Raw genomic sequence first — 16,291 nt, 5'->3', positions numbered from 1 at the left:
TTTCCTGACCTACCAGGTTTTTGTCTTGAGATCCTCATAACGATCTCCGAGCCCCTTCCAATTGTGCTGTTAGCAATGAAAAGTTTTTTTAAAAAAAAACAAGCAAGCAAACAAACAAAAAAAAAACACCAAGTGTTTATTTGCTCAGCCTTTTTCTCAAGAGAAGATATGTATGCACACACAGTTGGGTGCCTTGTTAGGGTTTTTCTTTTGTTTCAAATGTGAACAACCATTGAATTTTGAATAATGCTTTAATGCATAAATTTAATGATTTAATGTGCCTAAAAACTTACTGATGTAGCATCTTCTAAGGACACATCATCAAGGAAAAGAGCATAAAGTGAATCCCTGTTGACATATGCAGTTTTTATAAGAGTTGAAATCTCTGTTCTAGGAAAAGCAAAGGTTGTTTAACTGCTCTTTCAATACAGCCAAGATTTCTTTGAAATGTTTTTACATTCCTTCAACAAGAAATGATGTAACAATGAAATAACAATGCTTAGAAAACATTTTCATTATGCAATGTTTCAGTCAGCAACTAAATGCTGTTCCTCCTTGATGAAACATCACCCTCCTTTTGTGGATTGAGAAACAGAAACATGTTCATGATAATGCAGCAGGGTGGTTGGTGTTAGGTGGTGAGGATAAAATCCAAGAGTTTCCACTATCAAGTCGGAGCTATGACCATGAAGTCCTGCTGCTGGTTATGGCCATAGTTCTACACAGAGTTATAGGAGAGGAACCCCGGAGGTACCAACAGGCCTTGCTGGCCCTAACAGCCCCATCTGAGACCTGCCCCCATGCCTACCCGTGGCCCAGGACCCCATTTCAGCTCGGCCCAGGATTGTCAGTCCCTGCCTAAGAAACACCACAGGAGAGCTGTTTTCTAGCCTTAGTAAACCCCTTCCAAAGTATGTTGGAGCTTGTCTCCAGCTGTGTTCCTGGTTTCATTCTCTTTTGCTCCTGGTTGGGCTCCCTGGATGGCCACTAGCCCTGGTTCATCACTGGCTGCTGTGGGGGCTGTTGATGGACCCTGTTACCAGCCTCCAGCTCTGCCCCAGGCTCAGCCCCTGCAGGATGGCACCTGGGGTGTCCTAAAAAGAGACTGGACAAAGTTCCTACAGAAAGTCCTAGAAATGTCCAACTGTCCTCCTACCCTGTAATAGACATAAAATAATAATAAAACCCCATTTTTTGCTGCTCTGGCAAACAGATTAAATACATCCCCCTTCTCCTCAATGTACGGAAATAAAAATACTCTGTTTTGTAGAGACCCCAGAATATGTAATGAAAGCAGGAAATGTTCTAGAGGAGATATGGAGTCCAAATATTGGAACATTACTTAGCTTTTTTTAACTAAACACAACTTCAGATCCAAGTGGAAGATTTTAAATAGCAGCAACTGTGTGACAGAATGTGTACACGGGTAGCAGGGAGCAAGGCAACAGGTGCTGAGAGCAGGACCAGCACCAACAGCCACGGTACTGCTCCCATCTGTACAGGGATAAGGAACCAGCAGCCTGTGTTTGATGTGAGGCAGCGCAGAAAGAATATGCAATGTTTTAGGAAGAAAGGAAGCAACCTCATGTTTATGCCAGACAGCATTCAGAGTTTAAAAACTATATAATGTGCTATACTTTGAGACCCCTGCCATCAGTGAGTTAGTTGTCTTCCACACCATTTGCTCCAGAGATGAGCAGTGAACTGCAGTGACCCATGGAGATAAAATGCAGAGGAGAGAGAGCAGGTGTATCACTGAGTATCAGCACTGTATCAACAGGTGATAAGAATATTAGTACTGCTAAGATTTCAGACCCTTCACAGAGCTGCAGTTGCATGGTATCTATCCCTGCTTACCTAAAGTAAAAAGAGCTCCAGTAGCTCCAAAGAGCATGCCATTAATACAGATCTTTTGCTGATACCTAGCTGAAGCAAAGGGAGAAATATTCAAGCTAGTGACTTAAACAGATGCCTGTAAACGCTAAAAGAATTGTCAGGAGTGACAATAATGAAATTTCTCTATGCCTTACAGTCAGGATTTTAAATAAAATTGCTCTGATAAAGGAGTTTAGAAGAGGAGATATAAAGCTTATTTTAAATTGGCACATTGCATTAAAAATACACTGATGTTTTTATTGAACCCCTCAGGGTCAGCTCTACAAGTATTCTCAACTTCTCCCAAGGCTTCCTGATGCAGTGAAGGGAGTTCCTTATATTTACAGGAAAAAGTAAGAAGAAAGCTTGCTTTATTAAATTGAGAATTCAATTTAACTGAATCCATACACGTAAAGGTCTGCACACTGTGCTGTGAAAGATAGCCCATAGGCTGTTAATTCTGAGTTTTTTCCCGGTCTCACAGAGCTCCAGGAGGAGCCAGGACAGCACATTCCCTGCACCTCAGCTCTGGTGAAGCACCAGTACCCTGTCTGGGGACCCTACAGCTCCAGAGAGGCTGTAAAGGCAGTGAACACCACCCTAATACATAGGGATAAGAACAGATGTTTAGATAAGGGAATAGAAACAGAAATCTGCAAAGCTAAGCTTTGTTTTTATGATGTAGAAAATAACAAAAAGTTGGATTTCAGGAAAATGAAATCATCCTTTGTTACTCCCCACAACTTCCCGTGATCTGTATTAGTGAATTATAATGCTGGGACTGATATGTGCAGCTAGTTACCAAAAACACCGTTGTAGTTTACTCTACAACCCACTGCCTGATCTACCAGGTGAAAGAGAAGGTGGCGCTTAGGAACTAAAATGGTTGTGACCATGCAGCAACTAACAGTTATAAAGACTATGACCAGTGGGCCATCGGAAGGGCATTGCTGGCCAAGACTTCAAAATACAATTCTAGAGTACATTTAAAAACACACAAAACGGGTAGGCTTTAGTTTGTTGCTCTCTACAGAATTATTATTGAAGCAAGTCACTGATTACCTTAATTTCACTAGTAAGAAATTATCAACGTTTTTAATAAAGCTGAAGGGAGTCAAAAGCAAAACTCCATAGTGCTCATTCTCCAAAGAAAAACAAAAACAGAACACAAACAAAAACAACATTTTTGCTCCTTCAAACTAAACTAACAACAAGTCTTTAAATATTTTATAATACTTGGATACTTGAAGTCAGTATTACCATCAGAGAAAGTTAGAATGTATGGAAAATGTCTCTGTAAGGTAACTCAAATAGCCTTAATTCTCTCTATCAACTTTTACCATTCCATTGGGCATACTCTTTGCATTTTTGTTGCATTTTTCTTTTAGCATAAAAGACATTGCCAAGGAAAACTTTTGTTTATCAAGAGAACATAAGAATTCTACAAAGGAAAAAAAAAAATCAAGTTAATGATATAACTTAAAGAGTTCAGGGTAGATTTGTGGCATCTGGGGCTCCTTTCACAAATTTCTTTTTTAGCATTGATGGTGAGTTAAGAAGGTTTATGATCTATAGTGCCTTACAGGCAGAACTTTCTATCTGTTTATAAAAACTCCCTGCTAGGCAAATTTTATGTTTTTCTTTTCTGAATTCTGATTAAAGAGGAAAAAAGGAGGCAATTTTAGAAATTAGTTTTTTACAGCTGTTTGGCTGCTGTGGAAAGTAGGCAAATGACGTGAGAAGACAAGCAGTGTGTTGGTATGTGCCCAAGTTTCATTACAGATCTCATGGCAGCAATTCAATCGTCTCCCCCCTCAGGGCACAGAGAAGCCACGAGCTAGGTCTGAGCACACATCATGTGGTGGCCTGAACTAGGAAAGGAAGGAGCAGGACAGTTCTGGCTGTCTGAGCAGATACTTCTCGCTCTTTTTTCCATTCTGTAAGCCTTCTGCTTCATGCTATTTAAAATGTATGTACTCTCCAGTGATGTGGCTAGGGACAAGCTACAAGTGATGCATGAAATAATGAATGGTTCAAGGAAGGAAACCCAGTCACACTTGGCTAACTTTTCACCCCACCAAAGAATAACAGCCTAAAGGGAAACAGAAAGATGGCCAAATGAAGTTGGGATAAAGTTGGGATCCCTTTCACCAGTGATATCCATTCATAGACGTTACTACTGAAACTGGAAGGAGGAATACAGAAAAGTTGAGATGTGTTCAGTCATACTTCAAGGCATTTTAAAAAACAAAATATAAGCCCTCATGGTTCAGGTTATTGCCCTAAATTAAAATAGTAGGAGAATAAATGAAAATGTCTTCCATACACAAGTCATTCTTTCTAATGTCCCTATGTGGTTTCTTAAAGCACGTTTCTGGCTGGTACTTGATACACCGCACTGGAAAAGGGAGATCATTAGTCAAACCAGAAGTATAAATTAAGTTGTTCTTCAGTCTGGAAAAGACAGCATAGTCTGCAATTCTTGTTGCTTATTTTTTCATATTACTCATGAGAATTCAAAGAATGATCCAGGAAGGCTCAGACTAGCATAATACAGATTGCCCACTATACACAGCATACAGTAGAAAGCTGCATAAAATATCTTAATCAGACTTTATATGCAACCGCAACTTTGATTATTACAATGATACTAAGCATTGAACTTTAAAATCTATGCTGATTAAATTGATATAGGAAGTCCAGCATAATTTATCAGCACCCTTCTATACAAATGACTCAACTACTGCTGGCTGCCAGCCTTTAAACAGTCCTAAAGCCCAAACCACAAGAGGCCTGTCACTAATGAAATATGGTAATGACTAAATCTATAAAAGAAAAATTAGATGGACAGACAGTGCAGGATGCACACTAGAGACTTCTGCCTCACTAGAGATAGAGTTTAATTTGTTATATACTCAATCTTAGTCCTATTGTGGTTTAGAGGAATGGAATATTTGTATTCAAATTTTTTGGTGGATTCTTTGTTACTTTTCCATTGCATTTAAAGAAAGTTGAAGCTATATCTGATCAAGGTCCTGAAAATGATTGCTGAAATCTTCTGCCTAGCCTGGGGGAAATTTAATCATATAGCAATGTTCTAGTTACAATATTGCCTGAACAACTCACTATTCCTACTAAAGCACACCTTGGTTCAGGATGCCATGGAGAGCAAGAAAAGAGTTGGCATGCATTAAAACTTTGTTAGAAAAAGACTTTCAAATAGTCAGTTGGGATTTTTTTGGTTTCTGTAATCATCCTTGGCTTCCAAATACAGATTTGGAAATACAACTGTGAAAGGTTGAGGGTGGCCCCCTGCTCAAGTGTCACTGTTGGGGTGATTTAGGGAACCTCCTATGAGTTTGAACCTTAATTTGGACCTGTGACAGAGGATGACCCTAACCACAGCTGGAAATGAGCAGGCTGGGTTGCCAGAGGCAGTTGGCCCTGCCAGCCGGAGTGCCTTACCCATGCCAGCTCACAATGCCATCTGTGCCCAGACCGACCTCCAGCCTCTCTGGGCATGAGCTACTGCAATGGTTAGAGGAGTGTGCCCCAGCTTCTGACAGCAAGCCACACACACCTGCTTATTTTACAACCAACCAACCAAAAAAAAATTCACGAAAGCTTTGATCAATTATTCTTACGTAGTCACCACAGGCAATTTCCACAAAAACCATGCAATGGAAAAGGGCTGTCAGTAGTACACTGCATCCTCACATCACTCTGCAAGCCAGGCAGCTTATCTGTAAACTACAGATAATTACTGAAGTAGTAAACAACTTGATCACATTTATGCAATCTGCCTGGACCCAGCTGTTTCACAGCTGGAAAATGCACCTCTGCAAGGTGAAAATTTCATGCAAACCCGTGTTTCTGCCAAAAGCATTTGTCCTGTCTGCATTAAGTAGCTTAAAGTATCTCCCGACAGAACAAGATCATGCTCAGCACAAGCCAGAAGTGAAGTGAAAAGCAGCCACAGCAATTTAAAAAGTTCTCTGAGCCAGAGGACTAAGATCACAGGAGTCAGAGCTGACTGCAGACACATGAACGAGAGCAGATCCACAGGAGGTCCAGAACATTGCACTAGGCTCAAGTCCAAATTATTTCTTCAGTGATGCCTTGCTGGCAGAGACAATGCCTCAGATGGATGAGGAGTACTCCTTCAGTAATGAGCATTGCTCTTCCCTTCCTGTTCTGCTCTCCAGAGATACGGGGCTTTAAGCCTCGAGTTCAGCTGCCGAACACCAGAGAAACTTGTGTGCATTTTCAGGTTTTGGCCACTTTGAATATCCATAGCTTTGTAGTCAAGTCATGAGCTCCACAATAAAATGAGAGAGGAAGAAGGCAATAGAGGAGATTAATTCCTGCCTATTTTGCAACATCCGTTCCATATGTCCAGGAATATATAAGACTAATTGCATTTTCACTGAAGTCACTCTAATCAATGATCAGTTTACAAAGCTTAATGTCTGGCTCAACAGGAAATATATATTAACTGTCAACGGAACCACTAAACACCTTTTACTTGATTAATGTAATACCTTCTATCCTTTCTGTAAATATGTTCATGATTTTTGAATGACATCTTAAAAAAAAAAAAAAAAAAAGTAAATACAGTGTACTGTACTCTTAACATGTTTCTTTCCTGTAACAAGCATTTATGTAAACTTTGCTCCTCTTTCAACTGTCCATTTTCTCAGAGGAAGGAGACAACTGTTCCTTGTAATCTCAGCAAATTTATCACCCAATTGAAAGCCTTCCTAAAAAAAAAAAAAAAAAAAGTTTATTTATTTATTTATTTATTTATTTATTTTTACAAAAGTTTGTATTTTCTGAATTGATAACTATGTTAATTGGAAAAGACAACTCTGTCACTATCCTGGACAGCTGATGCAGATTATCAGCTCCAGTTGCAATAATTCATACTGTGAAAAATCCCAGCATGGCATCTGGGGATATATGAAAACCTGCATACGCGAGGTGATTAGTGTTTAAAGAAGTGTTCAGAAATCATTGTGTTCAGTAAGTGCATGGGCTGTCCAAAAGATACTTACAAGGAATTTTAACTGTCCAACGCCTTAAAAAGTTTTTAAAACAGAAACATTATTCAACATGCTGATGTGTAACAAAGTCTGGGGAGGACTGACAAAATGTTGCTTCTGCTCTTCTGTGCATTACAGCAAACAAGCAAAGCTGATGAATTTCAATCAGAAAAGAAAGCACAGATAGTGTTAGACACCAGATACCTATGAATCCACCCTTTCCTTTTTTGTTTCAGATAAACTTTCAGTCCTATTCATGGATTAATTCTCTCACCCGTAGGTGAGTGATTAGGGTCTTTTCATGTTGTCTTGTTTATTTTACAATTTAAATTTCTCCCACACGGAACTTTATTCAGTATTTTAATTGAAGAAGTCCTGAAGAATGAATTGGACTGAGAAAGAAAGAAATAAAGTGGGATAAAGTTCTGAACAGTAAAAACCAGCCTAGATTTGTGCATGGTGGGAAGAATTTATTTAAGGAGTTCACCAGAAACCTTTCATGAAGCAGCCAGTTAGCTATTACATAATTCTAAACCATCTCTTTATACAAGTTACAATCACAATATAGTTATTTAGAAGGTCCTCCAGAGCAGATGCATCTTGTTCGTGCTAATGATCAGTGCTGGTCTTTATTCTTTGTATTATCGTGTCTAAAATGCAGACATATATTTTCAGTTTCTTGCGAAAGCAACGTGCAGGTCCTTAGTAGACATTTATGTGCAGGATCATTAATATATTCCCTGCTCATCTTGAATGAGATAAAGAAATAGATGTGATTCACTCTAAAAGTAAATACCCTGATCCTCCTCTGATTCCAGTGCCAGTTGGGTATTGAACATGTACATCAATGATACGTAGAAATCTTTGAAAGTAGCACTCGTTTCTTTTTTCAAAGCAGAAAGTCTTCAAGAGTTACTTGGGAATATATTTTTTTCCCCTCCAAGATCTCAGTATTAATTTTATGAAAGAAAGCACAGACAATAACAAAGATAACAATAATTTTGTAGGCATGGTACTTGGAACATAAATATTCAGTCACTGCAGCTATTTCCACTGCAAGAATCAGGCAGCTCGAGTCATTTCAGATTATGTGCTGACCCCTTCACCTGCCAGTGGAGAACACTCTTCTGCTGCTGAGAAAGCATCTCCTGCTAAGGGACAGGAATCAGCCATGTCTCTGGCACCACCCAGGTCTTCCCTGTGAATGCACTGCCCAGGCCTGAGCCACAGAGGTGTAATCACCTGGTGAACCCACAACGAGCCCCATTCTGCAAGATAGTGCCACCAGAACCAGATTGTTAGAGGAGGGATAAAAGGGACCAGCAGTGCCTGCAGGATAACTCGACCCGACAGCCCAGCTACATCACACTGCCACAACATGGAAAGTGACATCCCTGGCTGGGGTGAAGGAACAGAGACTTCAGTATGACCATTTGTGTGCACATAACATTGGAGAAACTGTGTTCTTAGCCAATTTCATTCCATATAAAAACAAATAAATCTAAATTCAGGTTGAAAATTAGGAGAAATTTATTCTCAGAAAGAGCAGTTAGGAGTTGGAACAGGTTTCCCAGGGAGGTGGTGGAGTCACTGTCCCTGGGGGTGTTCAAGGAAAGGTTGGACGTGGTGCTGAGGGACATCATTTAGTGAGTGACATTGGTGGTAGGGGGATGGTTGGACCAGATGATCTTGCAGGTCTTTTCCAACCTTAATGATTTTTATGAATCTGTGAAATTTCTAAGTAAAGCACAAGACCTCAAACTTGCATTCATGTAAATTCCCACAGCCTGGCCCGAGGATAACAAAGTTCCCAATTTCCTTGAACCTCAGAATTTCTAATGGTTCAATTTCCCCCTTTTCACATTTTTCACAATTCAACTGTGTTTTTATTATTATCATTTATTTATTTATTTTTCAAAATCTCCCAGTTCTCACAGGCTTGAAAATGATAACTTCACCTTTTTTTTGAATTTCTCCTGCCTTCCCTGAAAGTACCTTTTCACACTGTTCAAGTGACCCACACTTACAACTCTTTGCTGATGTGAGCAGTCCTAGACAGTCTAAAGGTTGCAGGAGTGAGGACAGAGCAGGTTAGAAGGACCTCAGTGTGGGTATACTTTGTTTATATGAACAGCCAGTGCTGATCTCTGCTCCCTGACAAGTAAGCCAAGATTTCAGTAATCTTCTAATGGGTATTTAAGCATATTACCATGCATGCTGTTTTGCACATGCTGTGGAAAAGACACGAGAATAAGCATGGACCAATCAAGAAATATAGACCCTGAAACTCTTTTTGACATCAGGCCAAACACACTTTACTGATCTCAGCAGAGTGATCACCCTGTCAATCCATTGCACAATGAGGCTATAGTAAGCAGTACTTCTCTTTTGCTTTACCATATAAAAAGGATAGTACCATTACATTTTTTCATCCATTAGGATTCTATCCCTTCATTAAAAACAACTGGAATGTTGACAGAAACCATTCAAGTTTTCAACCATCCGCTCAGAAAAATCCAGCACTGAAGCATCACAACTAGCAATCCGTCCTGAGCTTTCCACAAATAGCTCAAACGTTGAAGCCACCCTGGCTAAAAACTTAGGCTTGCTCTATTTATGTTCGTACCACATGTCCTTCAGAGAGTGCCTCAGCAATCTGAATAACTGGCAGTCATAAAAGGCTCTTGCTCTTCCATTAGTATTTTTATTTTTAGGCTCCCTCGCAGGGCCCTGGGTTGAGGAGATGGAGCAGTGCTTCAGCACGGGCCGTGCTGGACAGCTCCCGTGGTGGTTGTGGGGTCCCGGCTGCCCCGCGTACACGGGGGCAAAGCTCCTTCTTCTCGTGTTCCCTCACCACCACCTCTCCTGGAAATTTTTTTCCAGAAAGATGAAAGTTTCATCTTTGCCCCGTGCAAGTCAATGGAAAATAATTGCTGCTGTCCCAGATGGTGCTGGCAGAGCCACGGGGTGTAAACAAAGCCCCTGCTGCCATGTGTTGAGCTAATGGAAAACCCTTCTGCGGCACTGTCAGCACATCAGATGCCGTTTCTTCTTTGTTTTTTAGATAAAGAAAGGGGAGTGCATTTACTAGGGAAGACAACATGCTGTGTTTACAAGTGCTGTTACCAAAGAGGATATTACTCTGACTCACCGCTACCCACTGGATCACTTGGAGCTAACAAAAACGCCAGCTTTTCATTCTCATTGTCCTTCTTTTTTACCTACATATATGGCACTTTTAAGACTTTTGTGCCCCGAAGTCTTCTGCTTTATTACTTATGGCCTCAGATTTCATGTTTGATATAATACTGAGGTGTAAAGTCCACGCCAGTGGGATGAGAGACAAAGATCAAGATCCAGCTGAACTGAACTGGTCCCCAGGTTTCTGCATAAATATTACACTCCAGCCAGCCATATTATTGCCAGTTTATGAACATTACATTTATCTTCAACGTTACAGTATGCCTGGTGTTTTTCTCCCCATTGCAGCACATCGGCTCCTGAAGCGCAGGCCCCTCTGGAGCCCTATATGGACAGATATTGCTGTCAGGAATTTTCCTCTGATTGAGGAAAATAAAGGGCTACTTCACCCTTTACAAGTTACATTTTACATTGAAGTACGTCAGTGCTTTTTGATAGTATATTTTAAGATGCATACTACAGTGTAGTATCATGTAATGCTGTATTACATTAGTCTTGATGTGGTGCCTATGGCTCTACCATAGAGAAACTACCAAAACACAACAGCTGCAGAAACATTAGCATTCTGAGATCCATTATATTCTAAAATGAAGCAAAGTTAAATATTTATTTCCCAGATATCGATACTTTATGAAACCACTGTTCCTGCCCTTCACATGCAGGGGAAAGTGTTCTGATCACCCGACAGCCCCACATGCACTCAGCTCCCCTCACTCTCCGCTACCTGGAGGATCCCAAGCATCCGATTAAAACATTAAAACTGAAGAGCTAAAACATCATCACAGAGACACTCGTTGCTTTTTTCCACATATACTCAGAAATTCTGCCTCCTGAAATTATCCTAACTGAAAACCTGCTCAACATGTGAAAATGTTACGTAAAAAACCTCCCCAAATTTACAAGATACTATTTTTTTTCTTCTTAAGAAACTCATTCTGTGATACTGAAGCATTATATTCATAGTCAGAGGATTAGGAAGACTTGTACTTCACAAGAAGCAAGATATGAAAAAATATATATATATTCGTTCTCTAGGGGGATTTTTTTTTCTCAAGTAATTTCCTGTAAAGATTAATGGCAAACAGTATAGAGAAAACATATTGGTGTGGTGAAAAATCAAATATTTTTTTATTTTTAAACTTTTATTTGAGGTAACATTCAGAGCTCATTTGTGGTTTGGAGTAATACAACCACACAGAATGAATGAAGAGGAAAAATCACCAGCAGGACAGCACCAATTTTTATGTATATGGTATCAGAACACAATTGATTTGAGATAAAACAATATTTTCTTATATGACATTGTAAACTAGAACTTACAGCCAGGGACTTAAGCGGCTTATTGGTTTAAGGGGCTAGCCCTTATTTACCTCCTAACTTGGTAAGCTAGCAAAAAGGTTTAGTATTTATTATCAACATGCAGCAAAATTTCTCTTCATAATAGTCAACCTTAAAAATAAAATTGTGTGTGATATATGAGAAAGAGTAGAACACAGTGTTATGAGTTAACTGGCATGTTATGAGCTATTGTCAGTTTGAAGTCATTAGGAATCTGCCCTGAAAAATGTATAAAGGGGAAGGAAGCAAAGTAGGAAGATGTATAAATCAGGAAAAATCAATACTTAGAAAAGAACATTTTTAAAGAGGTTTGGCAGAAATGTAGTAAGTGAAACTGGGGCACTGGCATTTAAATGTTCGTAACGTGGTAGATAAAGTCTTTAAAAAAAGCCATCAGCCTTTTCTTTGTAACTAAAGCTAAGCTAATGCACTTAATTCCCTCTTCCTATAATATTTTTAGGTCCACTGAGAAGCTGAAGTATCCCTGTCTTTGTGGAGCTGATGTAAAGAGGCTTCATTCAGATGAAGGCAGACAGAAATAACAAGAATCCTGGAAGAAATGTTCAGAAGCTTTCAGGTCATATTCAGACTCACTGAAACTCTGTTGTAGGTAGGCAAAAAGGGCATCTTTTTCAATGCTGTGGTTATTCCAGACACCACAGGCTGTGGATATTTCATTTAACTATTAAATGGGGAGCAAGAAATAGCTGAACTGACGCACCATTTTATCAGTGGTGAAATATGCATTTTTTAGGACATCATATTTTATGTGATTTCTGGGACATAGATGTCAACCTGGCATTTTAATTACGCTGATTGAATTTATTTAATGAGCTGCCCTACAATAGAGGACAGACGTGCATTTTTTACTTCCTTCTGAAGGGAATTTCAGCAGTTAGCAAACAAGCCTGGGTCTAATCTGCTTCCGTCTGCAGTGACCCTTGGCAAACGGCTCTGCGTGGCCTTGGCATCAAATGGAGACAGATTTCTCGCACCAAGGGACTGGGAAGACAAAACAGGCTGAGAAGCAGCACATCCACATAACCCAAAGCGACGAACCAGCTCTTTTTATTGCTGTGACACATTTGCAAACCCCACGACTACGGGACTGGCTCTGGAAAAGCTGCTTTTCCTGCACTGCTACCCAAGGGGCTGAGAAAAGATTGTCAGTGATGGGAGAGGAGATGGGGGCTTGGTGCGTCTCCTCCTCTTTCCCTGGCTGGACAACTGGGTGTCCAACAACATCAGGTGCCCAACAGCCTCTGGATGGATGATGGTCCATTAAGCCTGTGCCTCAAGGGTCAGTTCCTCACTCCACCAGCCTGGTGGAGGAATGAAGTCTTCCTGATACGTGGTGGAGGCTCCTGCAAGCCTCCAGCCCCCTGTCAGCCAGCTCGGATACCACCAACGACCAGTTATCCGGCACACGCGGAGCAGCAGTGACAAGAGCACCTGCCCTCTTTGCAAAGCAGCGTCTCAAAAATCTTGAGAGCACAAGATTTACTGTGCAGTTTGTTCAGAGCCCGAGCAGCCTCGGCGGAGCCAGCGCATCCGTGGGTTCGCAGCGCTGCAGTGAGCAGCGAACCCTTGCTCCGAAGTTTGGGGAGCCGGGACAAACCCACGCCTATCGCATCTTCACCCCCAAATCTGCTTTTTGCTCGAGACTCCTGCTTACCCTTAAATCCACACGGATTTCCTCTCCTGCTGCCGGCAGACTTCCACCACCAGCCCTGCCAAGGAGCGGCGGGGAAGCGCCGGACCCTCACCAGGGCTCAGCCGCGCCTGCCCGTGTCGGGACCCCCAAAAACCCCCTCTTACCAGGTACCAGACGCCGAGGATGATGGTGCCAGTGCGGACATGGCAGCAGAGGCAGCAGCTGTTGGAGTAGAAGCGTGCCCAGGGAGAGCTCAGCATCTCCGCGGCTCCTCCGGGCTGCTCCGGGCTCCGCGCAGTTCCGCACCGCTCCGCGGGGGCGGAGGCGGGGCCAGGCCGGCCCCTCCCGGCGGGCGGGACCCCCCGGCCGGGCACCCAGCACGAAACATCCCCCTCCTTCCCCGGTAGATAGGGCTGGAGACGATGGGGAAAATCTCAGCGTCGGCCCCGGGTTCTGAAGGCACGAACGGCTGGGGTTTCCCCAGCGTCCTCCTAACCCGCTCCCATAGCTGCTGCCATCGAGGAGGCTGGCGTTGGGGTGGTTGTTTAACTGGCATGCAAGTGGCAGAAAGCTCACTCTTGCTGACTGTAGTCAATACACTGATGGTGGGGGAACCGCAGCAGGAGTAGGGACCCCCTTCTTGTGGTCAAACAGCAGCCCCCATGCAGGTAGAAGCTAAGCTTCCTGCCTAGAGGAGGGCTTTTTCATCATCATCGTCTTGCTCTTACTCCTTGAGATTTGTATCATTCTCTAGAGGAATTAACGCAGAAGATTCGACCAGGAGGTCTGCACGCCTAGCCTGACCCCGAGAATAATTCAGTTGCTGACATCTTATCTTGGCTACTTCCCAAATTGCGCAATGTATCATCAAAATATAACACTGAAAAGTATTCAGATGTTACCCTATATGGTTGCTTTGGGGCTCTTTTTTATTGCATACATACATCTGCACCGAACAGTAACTTCCAGATAAAAGCTAACTTGGCACAGAGGAACATTTCTAACTGTGCCTCTTCCCTACTTGTAAAACCACTGTAGTAAATTAAGTTAAAAATCCCTTAAGGAGGAACTTTGCATAACCTCAGGTTTTAGGTTGTCCTTACAAAAAAAAAAAAAATAATAAAATAAAAATAAAAATTGTGCATAAATAGAAAAGCCACTTGGCACTGAATTTATAGTTTGGACTATATTATGTGCATAACTAAAAATTGTTTTTTAAGATTCATATTGAAAAATGACCCTAAAATCTATTAAAGTGGAACATTCGTAATTGCCAAAAAGTAAAAATGAAAATCCAAGATACCAAAGAAAAATCCCAGTCAATGTGCTCTGAACTATCTCACCACCAACCTAGACAGACCTCTGTTTTTAATACCAGAAGGTAAAGGTATGCAAATCAGAAAGATTAAAATCTTGTATATGCGACTTGTGAGAGTATGCGGCAGGTAAGAGCATTTGCTTCATTAAGGTTATCTGAGCAAGGACCTTTTCAAAGCAAAGGGGATAATAAGCAAAGGTGTGTGATAAACAAGGACACCCAGGCACAAAACTGCAGGACAAGGGATAAGGGAGACAATGCCGAAGACCCAAAGTCTCCAGTTACAAATGGATGGGCCATTGAGGAGCTCCAGCATTGCTTTGGAGAGGGGCCCCTGGACTTTGTGACTGATAAGAAAGGAAAACAAAAGGGACCTGAGGAGCTGGGATAGTCGAGGGGGGGCTGTGGGCCTGCGGTGTCAGTGGCTGGAGCCAGCGGGTTCTCGTGGTTTCCCGTCAATGGCTGTAATCCAGATATCCTCTGAAGAAAAAGACAGAATGAGAAAGTGATCATTAATTACTTCAAAGCAGTTTCCTGTACAATTATAAATTTCCATTCAAAAAGCCTGATGGGAAAGATCAGGGAACATCAGGGTTTATATCACACTCCCCATTTATAATCAGCTCTAGGGATCCAGAGAAGTACAAAATATAGGCAGGGTTTAGAGAAATGATGAAGCCCAATCTGCTCCTTTCTATTTATATTTCTGTGGCATACAAGATACTTTGCAGTTAGAAGACCTAGGCCCTGCCTTGATGCACTTAGAGTCCTTGGCTCTCTAGTCAGTAGCTGACGGGGTGCAGGCACAAGTGCTGCTGACCCCACCAAGTGACCCCATCTCGTGCCCCTTGCTACCAGCTGTGGTGGCAGGGACATAGCTCCAACACACAACAATCCATTTTTCTTTCACTCATTAGAGCAGGTTGCTGGTACTCCTTCTAACTTTTTAATACTTTTCTGAGCAAGTCTGCTTCCGGACAGGTGGCTAGGAAGCTGCACCCCTTCTGTCTGTGCTCACAGTCCACAGAGGTGGTGGAGCATAGTTCAATTGGCCTTGAATAATTCAATTACACTGCACCCGGGGCTGCCTGCAGCACATACACAGAGGGATGGTTGGAGGGAGTGCTCTCAGAAGCACTGCTGATGCTCTGTAGAATTAGCCCCATGCTTCAGGGTGAGCAAGGAGGTTGTTAATTGTTTTGTATTTGGCCAGCTTAAGACAAGATAAGAAAAGGGTTAAATATTGTCCAGAAACCAACGTCTAGGTATTGTCCTTGGGCAGGGGCAGTGACAACACTGGGAAATTGGCTGATTGTATTAAAGAGCAGTTTTGCTCAAGTTCTTTTTTGGCCAGGTCCAGAGCCTCTGTTTCAGGATGGCTGTAAATGATTCAGGTATTTAGGGCTACAGAAATAATTAATGCAATCAAGTTTAAAAAATAAACAAAAACAACCAAAAAAACCCCAACCCCTTTCTAGAAAAAAAAAAAAAAAAAAAAAAAAAAAAAAGGTCACCTTCCAATAAATACCTGACACCATCTCTGTTTCACAGAGAAAGACAACACACAATAAAATAGGACTGCTGCTGCAATTCAAAATGAGTTCAAAAGGTCATTCATTCTCCTGGCTTGAGTAAAACAATTCAAGGTGAGAACAGGATTTGTCTCCAACACCTTGCAACTCAAGATACCTTTTTAAAATGTATAAGAGAGACATCACACTGACACAGCTTGATGTACAACTGCTTACAGAGATAGTCAAATTCCCTTCTTCCAGTACCAAAAAATTAATAAGCTATTACCTGTTTTTATTGCTGTTCTCTCTCTCTCTCTCTCTCTCTCTCTCTCTCTCTCTCTCTCTCTCT

The 16,291-nt window shown here is 41.7% G+C and overlaps 1 protein-coding gene across 1 annotated transcript in view; it reads right to left on the bottom strand.

The window, feature by feature from the left end:
* The window catches only part of LAPTM4B (lysosomal protein transmembrane 4 beta), a 59,466-nt gene extending 45,885 nt beyond the window's left edge, over window positions 1-13,581 (bottom strand). Inside the window, exon 1 of the mRNA XM_035318414.1 lies at window positions 13,275-13,581. Coding sequence (XP_035174305.1) covers window positions 13,275-13,370 — 96 coding nt within the window. The 5' untranslated portion in view covers window positions 13,371-13,581. The remainder of the gene's footprint in view (window positions 1-13,274) is intronic.
* Between the last annotated feature and the right edge of the window lie 2,710 nt (window positions 13,582-16,291).

The sequence above is a fragment of the Oxyura jamaicensis genome, chromosome 2, assembly GCF_011077185.1.
Source record: "Oxyura jamaicensis isolate SHBP4307 breed ruddy duck chromosome 2, BPBGC_Ojam_1.0, whole genome shotgun sequence".
Classification (NCBI taxonomy): domain Eukaryota; kingdom Metazoa; phylum Chordata; class Aves; order Anseriformes; family Anatidae; genus Oxyura; species Oxyura jamaicensis.
The sequence above is the reverse complement of the archived record's forward strand: the minus strand, read 5'-3'. Positions and strand labels throughout refer to the sequence as shown.